The 19416-nt window shown below is 38.3% G+C and overlaps 1 protein-coding gene across 2 annotated transcripts in view; it reads right to left on the bottom strand.

Moving 5' to 3' along the window:
* cachd1 (cache domain containing 1) overlaps nucleotides 1–19416 on the bottom strand; it is a 229591-nt gene that overhangs the window by 65779 nt on the left and 144396 nt on the right. For both annotated transcript variants that reach the window (XM_061883696.1, XM_061883695.1), the window contains one exon: nucleotides 10051–10157. In XM_061883696.1, coding sequence (XP_061739680.1) covers nucleotides 10051–10157 — 107 coding nt within the window. The remainder of the gene's footprint in view (nucleotides 1–10050; nucleotides 10158–19416) is intronic.

Raw genomic sequence — 19416 nt, 5'->3', positions numbered from 1 at the left:
TAATGTTTATTGTTTAAATATACAGTCAATGAAAATGAATTTCCCCATGGGGACCGATAAATCTAAATCTACAAGAACTAAGGCAAAATATCCTGTTTAAACTAAAGGCTTCATTCAGGCTGTTTCAAAGACAGATGACAAACCACATTTCCTCTAGTCTAAATAGGGCTGGGCGATATAGCTATATACACGATATATCGTGGGTTTGTCTCTGTGCAATATAAAAAATCTCTATATCGTGATATTCGAGTATATAATTCACTTCACTTCACGTTCTCACACAGATGCTTTTAGCTGCTGGCGTTACATTACAGGCTCTTCTCGCTTTTTCCTGTCGTTCCTTCTCACAGACAAGCGCACCTTCTTACACACGTCACATACTGTCACGTCGTACGTCACATACGTATACGCCCTCGAGGAGCAGAGAGGTAGCAGACTGGGTAACGTTAGCTGTGATGCTCGCAGAGCCGTGCGAGTGGTAATACGAGAGAAAGAAGGTGCGAATGAAGGAAGAATTAATTCCCCGAAAAACAGCAAGGGGTCCATCGTCTGGTGGTGGTTTGGCTTCAAGTGGGAATATGTCGAACAGACAACCGTAATTTGTCAAGTGTGGGCCAACAGCGTTGCTATAAAAAGTAGCATTACTGCTAATATGTAGCATCATTTGAAAAGTCACCTGCGAGAGAATGAAGAGCGCTTATTCTGCATGTCAACATCTTCGTTCGGTGCCACACGCCCACACCATCAAAATGACGAGGCAAACATTTCCAGATCAACACCGTATGAAAAAAATAGTCAACAACAGAATTTAATAACGTCCGTAGTAACCTACCACATAGCGAAGGACGAACACTATTTGATTTCCTCTTATGCAGCTTATTTTTATTTGACACTTAAAATGTCTCTGACAATCTTTCACTTTCTGTTTTGGAAATGACATGAACATTTGTGCCACTGCTTAATAACTGTTTAATAAATACAGTTTTGGTCAATTGACTTAGTTGTGAAAGTTTAAAATGAGCATATATTAATGCAGTATGAAGAAGAATGTTTTAATGTAAACACATAGAATCATCATACTGCTGTGATTATATGTGTCAAGTGTTAATTCAAGGCCAAGGCAAAAATATTGAGATATATATTGTGTACCGCAATATGGCCTAATAATATTGAGATATTAAAAAAAGGCCATATCGCCCAGCCCTAAGTCAAAACTATTTTTTTTTATTAAATTAAGAACTATATTAACAGCTTCCTCTGGAAAGCAATAATTCTGATTGAATAAAATACTTCTGCAAAACAAATGTAGTATTGTACAATGCATGCGAATAAATAATTATCTACAACTTTTACATTAATAAAGTGCAAACTTAAAACTTCAGTCTTGGAAAAAAAAAAATCTGTAAATAAAAATGTAGCATTGCCAATTGCATGCAAATAAATAAATTCCTATAAATCAATAAATATACCATAAAAATGCATCGGATCAATAAAGTGCAAACTTGAAAGTTGTGTTTTGAATACAATACCACTGTAAATAAACAATTGGTATTGCACATTGTATGCAAATAAATAATCAAGCAAAAAATTTAGATGACTATATACTGTAGTTTTAGTAAGTGGATAAACGCAGGACTTTCCATGAATTATCCTGGGCTCTTTGTTAGTTTGCAGGGATGTTAAAGACACATTGCACATCTAATATATCACGATGTTTATGATTAAATGCGGTATTATCCCACCAGAGTTTTGCAGCAGCACACGCGTTCGAGCTGTTCTGTTTGAAGGGCAGAGCAACTGCTTTAGTGATGGCTGTGCCTTGTTCTCCTTTCCCATCTTACATGGTACCTTGTGTACATTATTTCGCCGCAGTAAGCTGCTTCTTCAGTGGAGTTTGTTTTTTTTGCGGTCTTGTTTGCCCTGTAATGAGTTGCATTTGATTTCCCACAATCGGCTCGATGCTGTTTCAGATGCTAGAATAGTTTGTTGTGCGGTTTCCTTTTCTAAAGAAACTTTGCAGCGTGCAGTTATGCTTTCAAACACCCTACGCAAATCTCAAGCACTGAAAATCATTTTTTTTTCTTTGGAACAAATGTCTCAATCTCAATAGCATAAGCATTAGCCATGTTTTGCTCGGCTTGTGGATCTCTGCTAAGGAAGTAAGGTGGCGGGTGAGAGCTACGAAAACTCATGGGGAAAAAACATTATTTTATGATTTGTATAAGTATTATGTGCTTTTGTTCAAGTCTTCATAAGCCTGTACGGAGTTGACAGTCCCAACAAAGTGCGTTTGTATGCGACTACGAACAAGCAGTGCCAATTTTATTTGTGGCTTCCGCCACAAATGAACATCAATGTATGGGAAAGAATGAAAAGTGTCCTCTAAGCTATTTAACTGATAATACAATTCAAACACACAGAAACAAGTAATAGTTCAGTCATCCGTTTTGGTCGACATTCTAAACTCTACCAGTACCGTATTTTTCGGACTATAAGTCGCAGTTTTTTTCATGAGATATATACTCCGGAGCGACTTGTGTAAAATTATTAACACATTACCGTAAAATATCAAATAATATTATTTATCTAATTCGTGGAAAAGTGTTCCAACATGTGTCGCAGTAAAGAGTTGACGCCATACGCAGGATCCACTGTGCAGTGGTACTTCAACTTTCAGGCGCATTTAACTTAGGAGTGATTTGAAATACAAGCTGACTCTCGCCTTTTTGTTATGCATTCTTTTGTGAGCATACCTTGAGTTACTAACATTTCTGCTCTCGGTTGAATCAATATTTGTGACAGGCTTGTGCCAATAGAGCAGTCTTTATCAAGTAGTGGGGCAGGCCACTCAAGCCCCGAGAGAAAATTTTGAAAGTCAAGACTACATTTCCTGCAATTGGGAGCATATTGTACATTATATTTACCTTTAGATTTTTTCTCATCTACCAACCTCTTCTGGCTGTCTTTTCGACACTGTACCATTGAATTTCGGGTTTTTTTAGTAGATAATGTACTAATATTATTATCATTGAATATATAATATATTCTATAAAACGCATGCAAATAAGTCAGAAAACGTTTCCCATTTGGCAACTCTATCCTCTCCTGTCCAAAGGCAAAACCCAGTAACTAAATTTTGGTCAAAACTGAACTGATAATAATTTTGGAGTTCCTAGGTGATATGCTTTACATTAGTGTATGCGATATTGTAATTTGTTACGTAAGTAAGCTGTTACACGCATGGCAGGACCTAGCAACTACCACATAACGGAGTAGATACAACAGAAAAACCTAGTATCTCAAGGGACTAATCGGAGCTTCTTTGTCAGTCGCCTTATTGTCTTTAATGAGACATTTGCAGGAATGGGGGCCGACGGTCAACCTGATTATGCGATATTATGGCACGAGGGGATATTTGGAAGATTGGCCCAGGACGTTGCAAGCACCTTCATTAAATGTATTGTTCTTGACTCTTCCCCTTGCATACTCTTTTGGGCAGATAACTGTGGAGGTCAAAATAAAAACTTGACGCTGTACACGGCTCTTGCCCAATGTGCAAACGCAGAATGGGGTCCACCTGGGATTGTGGTAAAATATCTGGAGAAAGGGCACACGTTCATGAAAGCAGATTCAATCCATGGCTCAATCGGCAAGAAAATGAAAGCTCAAGAAAACATCTATACGTTTGATGACTTTGTAAATCATTGTAAGACAGCATTAGGATAGATTGGTTTTCCTTTGTTTTCTCAAAATCAGTTAGAAGTGAGTTACTAGGTTTTGCCTTTGGACGGGAGTCCTGTAGCCACGCCCCCTTAGGTAATATACTTCTCACTGGCTACTAATAAATGTTCTAGAACTACAACTGTTTCAGAACTAACAGCAGAGGTGGGACCAAGTCATTGTTTTGCAAGTCACAAGTAAGTCTCAAGTCTTTGCCCTCAAGTCCGAGTCAAGTCTCGAGTCAAGACAGGCAAGTCTCGAGTCAAGTCCAAGTCAAAACTGAAAAGTCTCAAGTCAAGTCCCAAGTCCTGCATTTTGAGTTTTGAGTCATTTCAAGTCCTTTTAACCACAGACTAATATATTTACACAGATTGTGTATGCTTTTAAAACGCTGTATGTATTTATTATGAAAGAAAATAGTGCTGACATTGCACTTCATAATAGCACTATTAACCAGTTATTTTAAACATGTAACTCATTTCTTTACAGAATAAACACATTTGAAAAAACAAGTGCAACTGTAATTATTTGCACAAAAGTCTTATCATTGTATTTCCATGGCATATTGCATTGGAACTAGTTCCACAGCAGTTTCCATCCTGTTTTTACCTTATCTCATTGATCTCATCTCAAACTGTATGTGTTTTAAAGTGTGCGTACACATGAAAACCATAAATACATTAACATAACAATGAACAAAGTTGTACTTTTTAGATGTCAGGGCCCTATGGAAATTGTACACATATTCTTAATATAGTATACATTTTAACTGACCTTTATTTGACTATGTTTGTCTTTTTGTAGGTGGCTAAAATACGCGGTGCTCATGATCGCCGTCTAACGTTACGTTACTGTGTGTGATACATTCACTAACGTAACATTATGTGTAGGAACCTCATGCAGCTCTGCTTAAAAAAAATAACTTGACAAAAAGTATGAATAAGGTAGCGAACTGCAGTGGACGCAACAGAGTGAAGTGTTTGGAATGACGTTATAACTGTAGACATATTATACTGTAAGTAAACCCAGCATTGGCTGCTGTGACGCGAGCAATTTGGCCACCATCTTGAAGTGGTAATGAGGAGCTGGAGAGCAGCCTAAACTGACAGTTGAGAGGTAGAAAACAAAGATGCCGGGCTGGTGTTCAGCGTTTTCCTGCTTAAATGAGTGGACTGTTGAAAATAGGAACCGGGGGATTACTTTTCACAAGTAAGATTTAACATTAACATACTATTGGTAGTATTTTGTCAAAAGAATATTAGCACCGAGTTGTGAAGGAGCAAAGATCTTCAATATTTGTATATGAAAATCACAAAGAAATCTTCTGGAGGAGGATGACCCCCCTACTGGTATTTGGTTTACAAACTTTCAGCCCCACCTAAAACAAAATTCACCAGCCACCAATGATTATGATGCATTCATCATTTAAGGCATAACACAAAACAATACTCTCTTAACAGTATAACTGTAACCAGGAATAAGTCCTCAAGTAACAATATTCAAATACTAACTTTGTTGGGTAAAACAGAATTTGGTTTTATTCTGAATCCAGTGATACAGATTGGTGGCTTTAGCTGATACAAAGACTTTCAAGTGTTTATACTGTATATGTTTAAGTATTTGGCAGACACTTTTATCCAAAGCAACATACATGAAAAATACATATAAAACAATCACTGTAAACATGATCATTTACGGGAAGAATGTAATAGAAAATATCAATACAAAGTGTCAAGACAAAAAAAACTCTCTGCTGTTGCAGCAACAGATATAAAGTCTATTGGTCCGTAAGATATATAGATATCTACTATATTCATACATTGTTAATGTAGGATATACACATGTATATATAACCTAATCATATTGTTTCTTCAATTTAAAAATAGCTGACTGTTTTTTCCCCCTTCTCTGGGATTATTATTCCCAGTTTTGATCTTGGACATCTGGTCACTTATAGCATATAAGAATATTCTATTATTGTTAAGCAAACATGTGTCCTTTATCATAGTTACACGTATGACAAAAAAGCGTGTGAAAATCAGTGGTATTCAGTGAGATAAAATGCGCTGACAGTTCATTGCTCCTGCCAAAAGAATTGCACTGAGTGGAGTGGATCACCACTCCAAGATGGCGTTTGCGCGTCTCGTCTCGTCAGCGCCAGTAGTGGTCGATGCTGCGTCTACTTATAAGATGTCTATGTTTCTAACATTAGGAGTGAGTTTACAGCCTCACTGATTTAACTACACAGCAAATAAAAGTTACGTTACTCAGCCAATAAACGTTAGCTTACATTCAAAACTTTGTGCAACTTCAAATGTCGAACGAAGTCGGAAGTTGTTGCGTCTCCGTCTGTAATCTTCCAACCGCATGTTTGCATATGGTAATTCGTTATTTGTTGACCAAGTCGTAGTTTTAATACCCGAACGAAACACTTTATGGCATAATTTTCTTCACTTATTCTTCTGTTATTTGAAAGCTCTTCTCCGTTGGTTTTCCTGCAATTTGATTGGGTGAATGCTGTGTGACGAAAACAACGTGGGTGTAATTTGATTGGCTGTTATACTGACAGGTAGCGCACAGGCTGTCATCGCACACACGCTGACACACTTCCGTACACAATGGAAGATACGGAGCGCTCCTGAATAACTTTTTAATTGTTGGGTTTTGGGGAAAGTAGCAAGTCATGTCAAGTCAAAAGGCTCAAGTCCAAGTCAAGTCACAAGTCATTGATGTTAAAGTCTAAGTCGAGTTGCAAGTCTTTTTACATTTTGTCAAGTTGAGTCTAAAGTAATCAAATTCATGACTCGAGTCCAAGTCATGTGACTCGAGTCCACACCTCTGACTAACAGTATTCAGAATGTAATCATCCAAATATGATTAGTAGCAAAGTAAAAACCCGTCGACGTTAAGGGTCAGACAGCGAATGCAGGCGACAACAAATAAGCTATCTCAACGGTTAGGTAACTCTGCTAACTAAAAAGCTTGTTTCAGAGCCCCTTATTCTCTGCGCTTCCTGCACCTCAATGCGGCATTAAGGCAAGATGAACAGTGAGTAACTGTGGTTGAGGTATGTTGTGTAGATCATATTTTTTAAAATATATTTCATTTAAAAAAATGTGTTTTGATATGGGACTTTTCTGTGTGGAGTTTGCATTTTCTCCCTGTGACTGCATGGGTTCCCTCCTGGGTACTCCGGCTTCCACCCACCGCCAAAAACATGCACCTGGGGATAGGTTGATTGGCAACACTAATTTGACCCTAGTGTGTGAATGTGAGTGTGAATGTTGTCTGTCTATCTGTTTCATACATTCCGCCCGAATGCAGCTAAGATAGGCTCCAGCGCCCCCCCGCGACCCCGAACGGGACAAGCCGTAGAAAATGGATGGATGTTTATAAACGTGGAAATTTTACGATTCACATGCCTGTATCATACATCAGTATCGAAAAGTTGTGCACTATAAAACATGCTCGGTGTGGCCATTAATCCTAAATTTGTCATTTTGATTTGAAAAGAAAAATTAGCACGGATTGTTTTATTTATTTTTATTCAGGGGGTTGAATCAAGTGTTTTATATATTGCGCTCCTGAGTTAATGTTGCTGATCAATATGAATCTATTATTTATTGATAAAATTATTATCCATCCATCCATCCATTTTCTACCGCTTATTCCCTTTCGGGGTCACGGGGGGCGCTAGCGCCTATCTCAGCTACAATCGGGCGGAAGCCCGGGTACACCCTGGACAAGTCGCCACCTTATCGCAGGGCCAACACAGATAGACAGACAACATTCACACTCACATTCACACACTACGGCCAATTTAGTGTTGCCAATCAACCTATCCCCAGGTGCATGTCTTTGGAAGTGGGAGGAAGCCGGAGTACCCGGAGGGAACCCACGCATTCACGGGGAGAACATGCAAACTCCACACAGAAAGATCCCGAGCCTGGATTTGAACCCACGACTGCAGGAACTTCGTATTGTGAGGCAGACGCACTAACCCCTCTGCCACCGTGAAGCCCTATATATATATATATATATATATATATATATATATATATATATATATATATATATATTATTATACAATTTATAATATGATTAATTTTATTTTTCAGTATCAAATTATTTAAGTTGAACAATAAGAAAATTTCCTTTCACGGTCATCATTATAATTGTGGTATTGTTGAATGTGCTTAAAAAGTACTTAGTCACACACTGAACTCTTTGACTAAGTTATATATAAATAGACACACTGTTATAAAAAGCCACTATTTTGCATGTTTTTTGTTTATGCTTCACTGATAGTGTTTTAGTCTTAGTATTTTATCCGTTTTAATGACGTTGATTTTAATGTTTTTAATGCTGGTTCGTACTGTGGCATCTTAAAATATATCCAAATGAAAAGTGCATAATAAATCAACTCAATTATTCTTATTTATTATTTCTGGCGGGCATTTTGTTGTCCTATTCTGTTTAGCGGTCCTTGAAAGCACTATAAAAAACAACTCTGTCTTGTATTTTGTTGAGGAAAGATCGATCATCATAATTTCGTTGTAAGAGAGCAGAGCATGTCGGTTTAATATTTGTATAAGTTTGGATTGGGGTATTTTGTTTCTTATTGGGGAAAGACATAAATATTTCCATGTTAGCATTTAGCTAGCAAGCGAGCTAGCACCAGTCATTCTGTGAGTTTATCATAGTGCTGTTATAAATCTAGCTTTCTTGAAAATTTTATTTAAAATAGTAATACGATCGGTAGTTTTGCTATGGTCATTATTAATACAGTTTATCGTTATATCCCAGCAATACAGTCTTGTTTTCCCAGTAAAGTCCGAACACTGTGCCTTACAAAGACAAAGTTGAAACCCGCTGTAATTTACCCCCCACTCCTCTCCCACATGCCACTCTCCCACATGCTACTGTGATTGAAAAGATTCCAAATTTGTCCCAGAGCCACATTAATACAAATTAAAAATGATAGTATTCATCTCTGTCAACATTTTTATCTAGTTTTTATTTGTAGACGAAATTGTCAATTAATTTTGTCATTGTTTTCGTCAACTTGCATTAGTTGTGATTCGTTATCATCATATTTTAGTCATAGAAAAATAGGTAATTAACGATAACTAGGACGAAAATGTTAGCCAACAAAAATGAACATTGCAGTTGAGAACCAAGCACATCACTTGTTGTGTTGTGACCCCGAAGTGACTTTTTCAGTCCGTTCCTCAAAGACGTCGGAGTTTGGGTTGCCAGATGCCACGAGAGAAACACGCCACCAGCTCTTTGAAAACAAGTAGCTTATTATTGGGGATAATACATGAACGCTGGACAGAGAATCAGTTAAAGAGAGGCGCATTTGTCTGCTCCCTAAGGCAAATACTGTACAATATTATTAGGTTGTTCCACAAAACTCCTGTATTTGTTCGTAATACATAATATTACATTTTTTTTAAACAATACTTCTATACATCTAGGGACGGCGTGGCGCAGTGGAAGAGTGGCTGTGCGCAACCCGAGGGTCACTGGTTCAAATCCCACCTAGAACCAACCTCGTCACGTCCGTTGTGTCCTGAGCAAGACACTTCACCCTTGCTCCTGATGTGTGCTGGTTGGCGCCTTGCATGGCAGCTCCCTCCATCAGTGTGTGAATGTGTGTATGAATGGGTAAATGTGGAAGTAGTGTCAAAGCGCTTCGAGTACCTTGAAGGTAGAAAAGCGCTACACAAGTACAACCCATTTAAGATTTAAGATTTAAGATTTAGACATATTTTTTCTTATTAAAAGGCATGTTACATGGTGATGCTTTGGGGGTATGGAGCACAGAATAAATTGATCTAAATTAATTTCAGTGAGCGAGGCTGTGTTCTAGGAACTTGGTTGTGGAACACAATGTGCTCGTAGGTTGAGGTACCGCCGTACATACTTCAGTATTTTTTTAATCCCAATTCACCTTACATCCGACTAATAAATATCAGTTTCGTCAAATAATCCATTATCTTAATTAGCAGCACTGTGAGGACAAACAAAGAACCGATACCTACACTGTAGCTCATGGCTGGCTCAAATCATAACTTCAGAGTCTTCAAAGGCAAAAGGAGTATTTGATCTCAGACTGTAAAAAGTGATTTCAAATGAAGGCTATAGAACATAAGGGAATGCTGAACATATTAAAAACATCCCCTTTGACACACACAGCTCATTATTTTTATCTCAGACTGTTGCCTTCTACATTTCCAGGTATGATGAAAGAAAACAAGTTGTTGAGAAGATTGTGCACCCAGGAAAACGCCACCGGAAGGAAACCATCTCGTGTGACTAACAAACCTGAGTTGAGGTCTCGTCCAGGGTTGAAAGCTCGGCTGTTGACAGTGGGTGAAAGTCTGTCGCAGCAGATGGTTTTGGACACATTGGCGTTGAAATTTCCATCAAACCTAAAAGGAGGCACAAACAGGCACATTTAGGAATTTCTGAAAGACATCCAAACCCATTTGTTGGCAGAGGAGCTCTGGTTTCTTTCTCAGCACCAACAGGTTTACTGAACCAGACTTTTACATCCAATAAAACTCAACTCACAGGTCTTGCATGCACCTTTGTGCTAATGTTCATATGTCACTATTACAACATTGCTCTTGACATTATGGTGGGGGGAAAATCCGCTTGTTATGAAACAAATGATATTAAAGAAAACATCTGGGAAAAAGTTATACCCTGTTTTTTTAATTTAAGAACCACATTCATCTCTTGCCCAGACTTCTTATTAAAGGGGGATTTATAACTTGTGAATAACATTTTCCATGAAAGACTGCCCAAAATGTGTTTTTACACAACAAAGCTATGTTCCCAGAAAACATCTGACTAGTGTTGAAGAAAGAGTTCTTTATGTATTTAAATAATTAAAATCATGTTTCAGAAAGGTCCATCGGTGAATACTCAAAATACCTCTTCTTACCCATGTGCGCTTATTAGTAGACACTCTAGTTACAGTTGTGATGCCTAATGCGACAGATTGTTTGCATATTTATCATCCTGGCCGGTACAATTATTGTTTTTAACAATTCTGTAAAACCCAGGCATGATAATTTTGTAAGAAAAAATCTTCTGAAAACTCAAATCATATTCCCTGTGATTATGAAGTTTTGCCATGGGCATTCTGTGGCAAATATGTTCCACCACAAATTATAAATTAGAATTTTTTAAGCAGACTGGGGCAAGTGCTAAAAGAAAAAGTGCTAAAAAAATGTTTTGTGAAATGATTAGGTGAAAAAAGACTGTCAATAAAAACATTGTCGTTAACAATTATACATTTGATGACTTTTCATTTAACTATGAAAACCCCGGCGGTTGGTGCAACTACCTCATAGCTGCGCATCCAGATTTGAAAAGCCGTTGGAACGTTTCTATTCAGAGTTTTTCGTGTTCTCCCTGTACTTGGGTGGGTTTTCTCCATGTACTCCCACTTCTTCCCAGATCCCAAAAGCATGAATTTTAGGTACATTTGGGACTCTAAAATGTCCATAGGTGTGAAAGGCTGTTTTGTCTATTTGTGTCCTATTATTGCCTGGTGACAAGTCCAAAGTGTCTCTCGCACAAAGTCTGGTGGGACAGGTTTCAGCTCACCTGTGAACCTAATGTAGATAAATTGCATAGAGAACTTAAGTAGCCAACATACACAAAAAATATTTTTGGGATTTGCAAACCTGAATTGAGCTGGTGCAGACGAGAAGCTAAATCATGTTCTACCTCACTCCTAGCTTTGCTTACATCAAACTGCTTTTTCTCAGTTTACATGTAACCCTATTGTTATCTCCACTCTTAGAATCTGGTCTCAATTTAGATGCACTTTTGGATTTAGGGGATTATCTAACTACAGCCCCATTCATAAAAACTATCTCTTTCTCCTTCCAAGCACAGATTAAGTTTTTTCTTGATGGCAGAGCTAAGGCTTGGTCCGACTAAGGGACCTCTATATAAACAATGTCTTCGCTAGTAAGTTTAAACCCCGAAATCCCACTTATTCAGTTACTTTCAAGTCCGTAACTTTGTCAAATCAACTAGCAGTTATTTCCCTAGTAGTCTACCTCAATCAGTAATAGATTCAATTTTGCAAACCCCCATAAATCAGAAAGGTATAATTTCTCAAATTTACATCTGAATCTCTCACCTTAAAGACACTTCTCTTGATAAAATTACAAAGGACTGCAAAGCAGAATTTGGCAGTTGTGGATGCACAGCTTGCTCTAAGCTTAGATACAGTTTAAGGTTGTCCATCGCACCTACTTTACTAACTCTAAACTTTCCAAAATGTATGCCAATATTGCAGACACATGTAATAGATGCCAGTTGACTCCCACGAACATGACACCTGTCCCGTCCCTGTCTGAAAGCCCACTGGACTAATATTTTCAGACATTTTGCAGATGCACTAAATTTGAAGTTGACGCCTTGCAGAGAATTTGCCATTTTTGAAATATTACCAAACTCCCCAAAAATAAAGCAGACTTAATGTCTCTTGTTTACATGTTAGCATTTAAGATAACTAGATTGCGGAGGTCAGTACATGAGTTTATCGAAGTACAAGTATCAATGACGGTTTTTCAAAAAAACTATTTAAAAAAACGGTATTACTAACCGACAGAAGTTTTACCGCAGTAATCATTAATACTCTTAATTGTTAAATGCCTAATTATTGTCAACAAGTTGTTAATGCTCACAATGAACGCATGGGAATTTAGTAGGAAATCTCAAATGCAGTTGATATTATGAACCACAAAGGCTCTAGTCTCAACGCCAGCCAAAGAAAGAAAAACATAAAGAGACAGAGCGGGAGTCATTGGTAAAGACGCTAAGCAGGGTATTGATCAGTCTATGTCCCCGTTTACACTGCACACCAAATCGGTTTTGCTCTCAAGTGACACAGATCTGATTTTTTTGTCAATCTAAATGCTCAAAAGTGCTTCAAATCTGATTTTTTGGCATCAGATTAAGGCCACGTCAAGAGGTGGTCCTGAATCCAATTGAAATCTGATCTTTTAAAATATGACTTCTGTTTAAACGCAATGCAACCTGAATGTGATTGTTTTACGGCAGCTTTGGGCGAGCTATGTCATTTGTGTGCGCCGGAAAGACGCAGTCGCCAGCGGGAATGGCTATTTCATCACAACATCTGGTGTCGGTTTTCATTTAAGATGACCACATTTTCGATGCATCACTTGGCAATAGTGGACAAATAATAGGCTATATGTAATACATTAATATATATTTTGGTTCCGAAGAAATAGCGATTGTTGAAAGACCAGAATTGACACTGTGGCGCATTTGCTTACATGTTAGTTGAAAAATAAAACTCCTGTAGATTCACACTGACGTTTGTGTTTCCTCTACTTAACAGCTATAACAAGATTACAACCCTTCCAAATGTATTACACGGTATACATCCATTCGTACATTATATTACTTTCATTTACAAACCCCGTTTCCATATGAGTTGGGAAATTGTGTTAAATGTAAATATAAACGGAATATAATGATTTGCAAATCCTTTTCAACCCATATTCAGTTGAATATGCTACAAAGACAACATATTTGGTGTTAAAACTGATAAACATTTTGTTGTTGTTGCAAATAATCATTAACTTTAGAATTTGATGCCAGCAACACGTGACAAAGGTGTTGGGAAAGGTGGCAATAAATACTGATAAAGTTGAGGAATGTTCATCAAACACTTATTTGGAACATCCCACGGGTGTGCAGGCTAATTGGGAACAGGTGGGTGCCATGATTGGGTATAAAAACAGCTTCCCAAAAAATGATCAGTCTTTCACAAGAAAAAATGGGGCGAGGTACACCCCTTTGTCCACAACTGCGTGAGCAAATAGTCAAACAGTTTAAGAACAACATTTCTTGAAGCGCAATTGCAAGAAATTTAGGGATTTCAAAATCTACGCTCCATAATATCATCAAAATGTTCAGAGAATCTGGAGAAATCCCTCCATGTGACGTAAGCATGGCCGGAAACCAACATTAAATGACCGTGACCTTCGATCCCTCAGACGGCACTGTATCAAAAACCGACATCAATCTCTAAAGGATATCACCACATGGGCTCAGGAACACTTTAGAAAACCACTGTCACTAAGTACAATTCTTCGCTACATCTGTAAGTGCAAGTTAAATCTCTACTATACAAAGCGAAAGCCATTTATCAACAACATCCAGAAACGCCGCCGGCTTCTCTGGGCCCGAGATCATCTAAGATGGACTGTTGCAAAGTGTAAAAGTGTTCTGTGGTCTGACGAGTCCACATTTCAAATTGTTTTTGGAAATATTCGACATTGTGTCATCCGGACCAAAGGGGAAGCGAACCATCCAAACTGTTATCAATGCAAAGTTCAAAAGCCAGCATCTGTGATGGTATGGGGGTGCATTAGTGTCCAAGGCATGGGTAACTTACACATCTGTGAAGGCACCATTAATGCTGAAAGGAACAACATATGCTGCCATCTAAGCACCATCTTTTTCATGGACGCCCCTGCTTATTTCAGCAAGACTATTCCAAGCCATATTCAGCATGTGTTAAAACAGTGTGGCTTCGTAAAAAAAAGAGTGCGGGTACTTTCCTGCCCCACCTGCAGTCCAGACTTGTCTCCCATCGAAAATGTGTGGCTTATTATGAAGCGTAAAATACGACAGCGGAAACCCCGGACTGTTGAACGACTGAAGCTCTACATAAAATAAGAATGGGAAAAAATTCCACTTTCAAAGCTTCAACAATTAGTTTCCTCAGTTCCCAAACGTTTATTGGGTGTTGTAACACAGAAAAGGTGATGTAACACAGTGGTGAACATGCCCTTTCCCCAATTACCTTGGCATGTGTTGCAGCCATGAAATTCCAAGTTAATTATTATTTGCAAAAAAAAAATTAAGTTTATGAGTTTGAACATCAAATATCTTGTCTTTGTAGTGCATTAAATTGAATATGGGTTGAAAAGGATTTGCAAATCTTTGTATTGCGTTTATATTTACATCCAACACAATTTCTCAACTCATATGGAAACGGGGTTTGCACTTTCACGTAAAAAAAAAAAAACATTCATTTTTAAGGTGTTGCGACATTTATTTTATTTTGTAGCAGTAGTGACTTCCTTCCGGTCAACTTCCTTTGCGCATGCAAGTGACTTTGAGGCCCCATGCCACTGGAGCCTGATAAAAATAACATTTTACTTGCAGTGTAAACAGTCAGCTGGAAAAAATCCGATCTAAAAAAAAAAAATCCAATTTGGGCCACTTTGGCCTGAACCGTAAATGTAGTCCATGATCGAATGCATGCCTACAAGTGTTAAAGAGGTGACAAAAACAGAACTGTATTTAATCAGTCCATCTTAAACATTTAACAACCCACTTCACACAAGGTTGATACTAATCTAGTGTGTTTAGCAATAAATTAAAATAATGTTCTTTTCACAATCATTTAAATGTTTTGTTGACATATCTTTGAATTAAGTGCTGACAACAGGAGGAGGTATGCAGAGCATCAGCTTGTTCTGCACTGCACCACGGCTGCCAGCTTTGATCCTTTCATGCTTTAGCCCGTCTCCCCACCCCCATAGCTTAGCAACACACACATACACACATTAAACACATGCGCTACACACTTATTGGCTCCCTCTACAAGCCGACCTAGCCCTGCACTGCAGTTTGATTGGCAGGTGCTGTGATGTACAGCATGCGTTTGAACTTCACTCATTCGGTGTCCCATAAGGCCAAAGTCATTACTATTCTCCTTAAATCTGGTTTGCATAGGAGTGAGCAGGACGCTCAGCAAAATGTGTGCCGGATAAAAAATACATTTGCAGCAGCTTTGAATTCCACATCAAAATCTGAGAGAGAGAGAGAGAGAGAGAGAGAGAGAGAGAGAGAGAGAGAGAGAGAGACGGTGCTTCGATTCTGATCGAGAATTTTAATGAAGGCCAAAAAACTAAAATCTATTTTTACCCCACCAGACAAAAACAACTAAAATGTTCCAGATATATTTTAATAATCTCTATATAAAGTAAACAAGAAGTGTGTTGTTTCAGTATTGAACGCTATAAAACAGCTGCAGAATCAATTGGATTATTCTTGCGTTTTCTGGTGTAATCTGCACTGATTACCATACCCGCCCAAAAGGGAAATGTTCCATATGCACTAATTAGAAATAAGCCTGAAGAAGTGCAAGATAGTCAGCAACAGCCACGGGCTGGCACACGTCTTTAAAGACTCAGACTGACTCAGTCACTGCGACCGTTTCCAGGGGACGATATGGGATTTACATCAAGAGGGAAAAAAAATCGAAATACGTAGAACGTTCACAAAAGAAATAAAGTCAGGTGTCGGCAGTGAAGGATAGTCAAACACGGAACATAGCAGCCGTGCTCAGCTGTTGCATTCTCTCCACTGTTTGTATAATCCAATAGATTAAACTGTACCCGCAATGGGACTCTCATACGCCATTCAAAATCCCAGGGAGGAAATTTATCCTGAAGACGTATGCTGTTGTGGCAGAGCCAAAAGTCATAATGAATGGAAATTTGTAATCCTTCAAAGCACAGCAGCAGCACAGCCACAGGATGAGGAGCACCGTATGAAAACAGATCAATGCAGTTACAAATGTGATAATATAATATATAGGCTTAAAGGCCTACTGAAACCCACTACTACCCACCACGCAGTCTGATAGTTTATATATCAATGATGAAATATTAACATTGCAACACATGTCAATACAGTCTTTTTAGTTTACTAAATCGCAATTTTACATTTCCCGGGAGTTTTTTCTTGAAAACGTCGAGTAATGATGATGTGTACGCGTGACGTCACGGGCTGTTATGAATATGAACGCTGCACACAGACACAGCTAAAAGTCGTCTGCTTTAACGGCATAATTACACAGTATTTTGGAGATCTGTGTTGCTGAATATTTTGCAATTTGTTCAATTAATATTGTGGAAGTCAAAGTAGAACAATGGAGTTGGAAAGCTTTAGCCTTTAGCCACACAAACACACGGTGATTCCTTGTTTAAAATTCACGGAGTTCAAACTTTACTATGGATCACAGCGGACATGGATCCCGACCACTTGTCAACCAGCAGGTTTCGGTGAGAAAATTGTGGTTAAAAAGTCGCCACTTACCGGATATCAGCTGAGCTTGTGCCGAAGTACAGCTGCCGTCGACTTCCTCGAGACACTGCGCGTCAACACCCGGCCGTGGACGTACACTTCCGACTATCAAGTACTGTTAAACTCACTAAAACACTAGCAACACAATAGAAAGATAAAGGATTTCCCAGAATTATCCTAGTAAATGTCTCTAAAAACATATGAATCCGTCTCAATGCAACGCGATTGCAATCGCGTTTTTTTTATTTTATTTTTCTAGTTCGTCGCAATCAATATCGTCAAACACAAATCTTTCATCCTCGCTCAAATTAATGGGGAAATTGTCGTTTTCTCGGTCCGAATAGCTGTTTTTGTTGGAGGCTCCCATTAAAATCAATGTGAATAAATGAGGAGCCATCAACATGTGACGTCATCTTCTGCGACTTCCGGTAGAGGCAGGGCTTTTCTCCAGTTGCGAACTTTATCGTGGATGTTCTCTATTAAATCCTTTCAGCAAAAATATGGCAATTTCGCAAAATTATCAGATATGACATAGAATGGACCTGCTATCCCCATTTAAATAAGAAAATCTCATTTTAGTAGGCCTTTGATGACTTAATGTAGGAATGTGCAAAACTGAGCTGTGATTCACCCCTTTGATTCCCATACTTTAATTTACGTATTCAGGGACTTCCCGATCCCATATTTTTGGCCGCCAACTATGATCCGATTTTGAGTCCTGATCAGATATTTTGCCAATAGAATTTACCGTGGTAATACCGTTTCTTTTCAAAAATGCTGTGAAACATGACGGTATCAAGAAAATACTTTTTCTTCTGGCTCTTTGGCTTTGGCGGGTCTGAAAATAAACTAATGTGGGAGTGTGAAGCAAAAGAGAAATCAGGAAATGAGGTGTGTTTCACTTAGTATTTGATAGAGGAATAGTTTTTTTCAAAATCCGTTCATAACTTAAGTTATTTTGCTAACAAACAGACAAACAAACCCTGGCAAAAACATATCCTCTCTGGCGGGGGTAAGGAAGTGCGTCACGTTCGGCCTCCAGTCTTCCAAGCCAAAACAAAAGCCGTGCGCACCAAATTACTTGATTAGCTATCAACACCCTGAAATGATGAAGCCAGCGAAGCTAAACGTCAGTTTGGGAGATATTTACATTATTGAGGGTTGAATGTGAGTTTACTTTTCTGGGAAACTGCATTTTTTAAAGTGATATTAAAAATGTCAAATGTAGAGAACACTGCTTCTCAAGAGTAAAAGTTGAGAGACACAGTGGGTGTTCTTACATTTAAAAATACCTGTTTATAGTAATAAATATGATTAGAACATTTTAGCATTATATTTGTTTTCAGTTACAGTAAGTGTGTTTATCCGAGATTTTTCTGCCACTTCATTTTACACACTATAAAATTTTAAGTCTTTTTTGGGTGGACATATACCACAATAGTATCATTCCATGGCCTTAAAGTAACAATAGACTGGAAAAAGACAATTTGACTTTATATGCTTAATTGTGTTCATTCAACCATATCCAAATGTATTTAAAATATACAAAGTATGTGAAAATAACGTATAAAACATCACAAAATGTCACAAATAAAGTCAGTCATTTTAAACATTCCGCTCCGAATATCTTTGGCTATTTCCAGAGACTGACGTCACAATAGTAACACTTCTGCACTCTGACCATGTTATCAGAAGAAGGAAATTAGCAAACATTTGAAAGAGATGTGCTGTTTATCATTCACAACCCTTATGTAAGACATGAAGACATTTGTTTTTCTTTCTTTATGCGTAAATAGATAAATAAATAAAAAGTCAGCTGACAACGGAGTCTGTAGGGGCTCTCTATTTTACCCACAAAACTCTTTAATTAAACCATTAAAAACCCGCAAACAATTCTCTATTTACATCTTGTGACCTGAATATTAACACAATATTAATATTATTGTTATTATGAGCGCTAACGCAGACAAACTATTTTTAGCATTGATAACCGAGAGCTAATTATAATTTATCCTGCACTGGACTCAAGGAGAGACCATAATGTAATTATTAAGGGTGTAACGGTACGTGTATTTGTATTGAACCGTTTTGATCTATCGAACGAGTGGACATATTAAGTAGGGTAAACAATACTCAAAATGCCGGACATTTAAGAAACTCTGCCCTGACAGCCCCGCAAAGGAGGACATGTCCGGAGAAAAGAGGACGTGTGGTTAGTCTATCCGAGCCCGATTGCTGCTAGCACCGGACATGTCCTCTTTTGCTAACATGCGAGCAGCGACCGGGCTAGGATAGACTGACCATATGTCTTCTTTTCACCGGACATGTCCTCTTTTGCGGGGCTGTCAGGGGAGAGTTTGTTATTTGCCTCAAATGTCCAGCATTTTGAGTTATGGTTGCGTGTATTAACAATGTACGTTCAGGGTTGAGAAGGGGTTAAAAACAGAACAAATTGTGCGCAGCAACAGCATTCGTGAAGGAGGGGCAGAGAGCGAGAGAGTTATGATAAACGTGCATACGTCTCCAGGCTCTGCT

Source organism: Nerophis ophidion, linkage group LG22 (genome assembly GCF_033978795.1).
Source record: "Nerophis ophidion isolate RoL-2023_Sa linkage group LG22, RoL_Noph_v1.0, whole genome shotgun sequence".
Taxonomy (NCBI): domain Eukaryota; kingdom Metazoa; phylum Chordata; class Actinopteri; order Syngnathiformes; family Syngnathidae; genus Nerophis; species Nerophis ophidion.
Note: the sequence above shows the minus strand (reverse complement) of the source record. Positions and strands in the feature narration are given on the sequence as shown.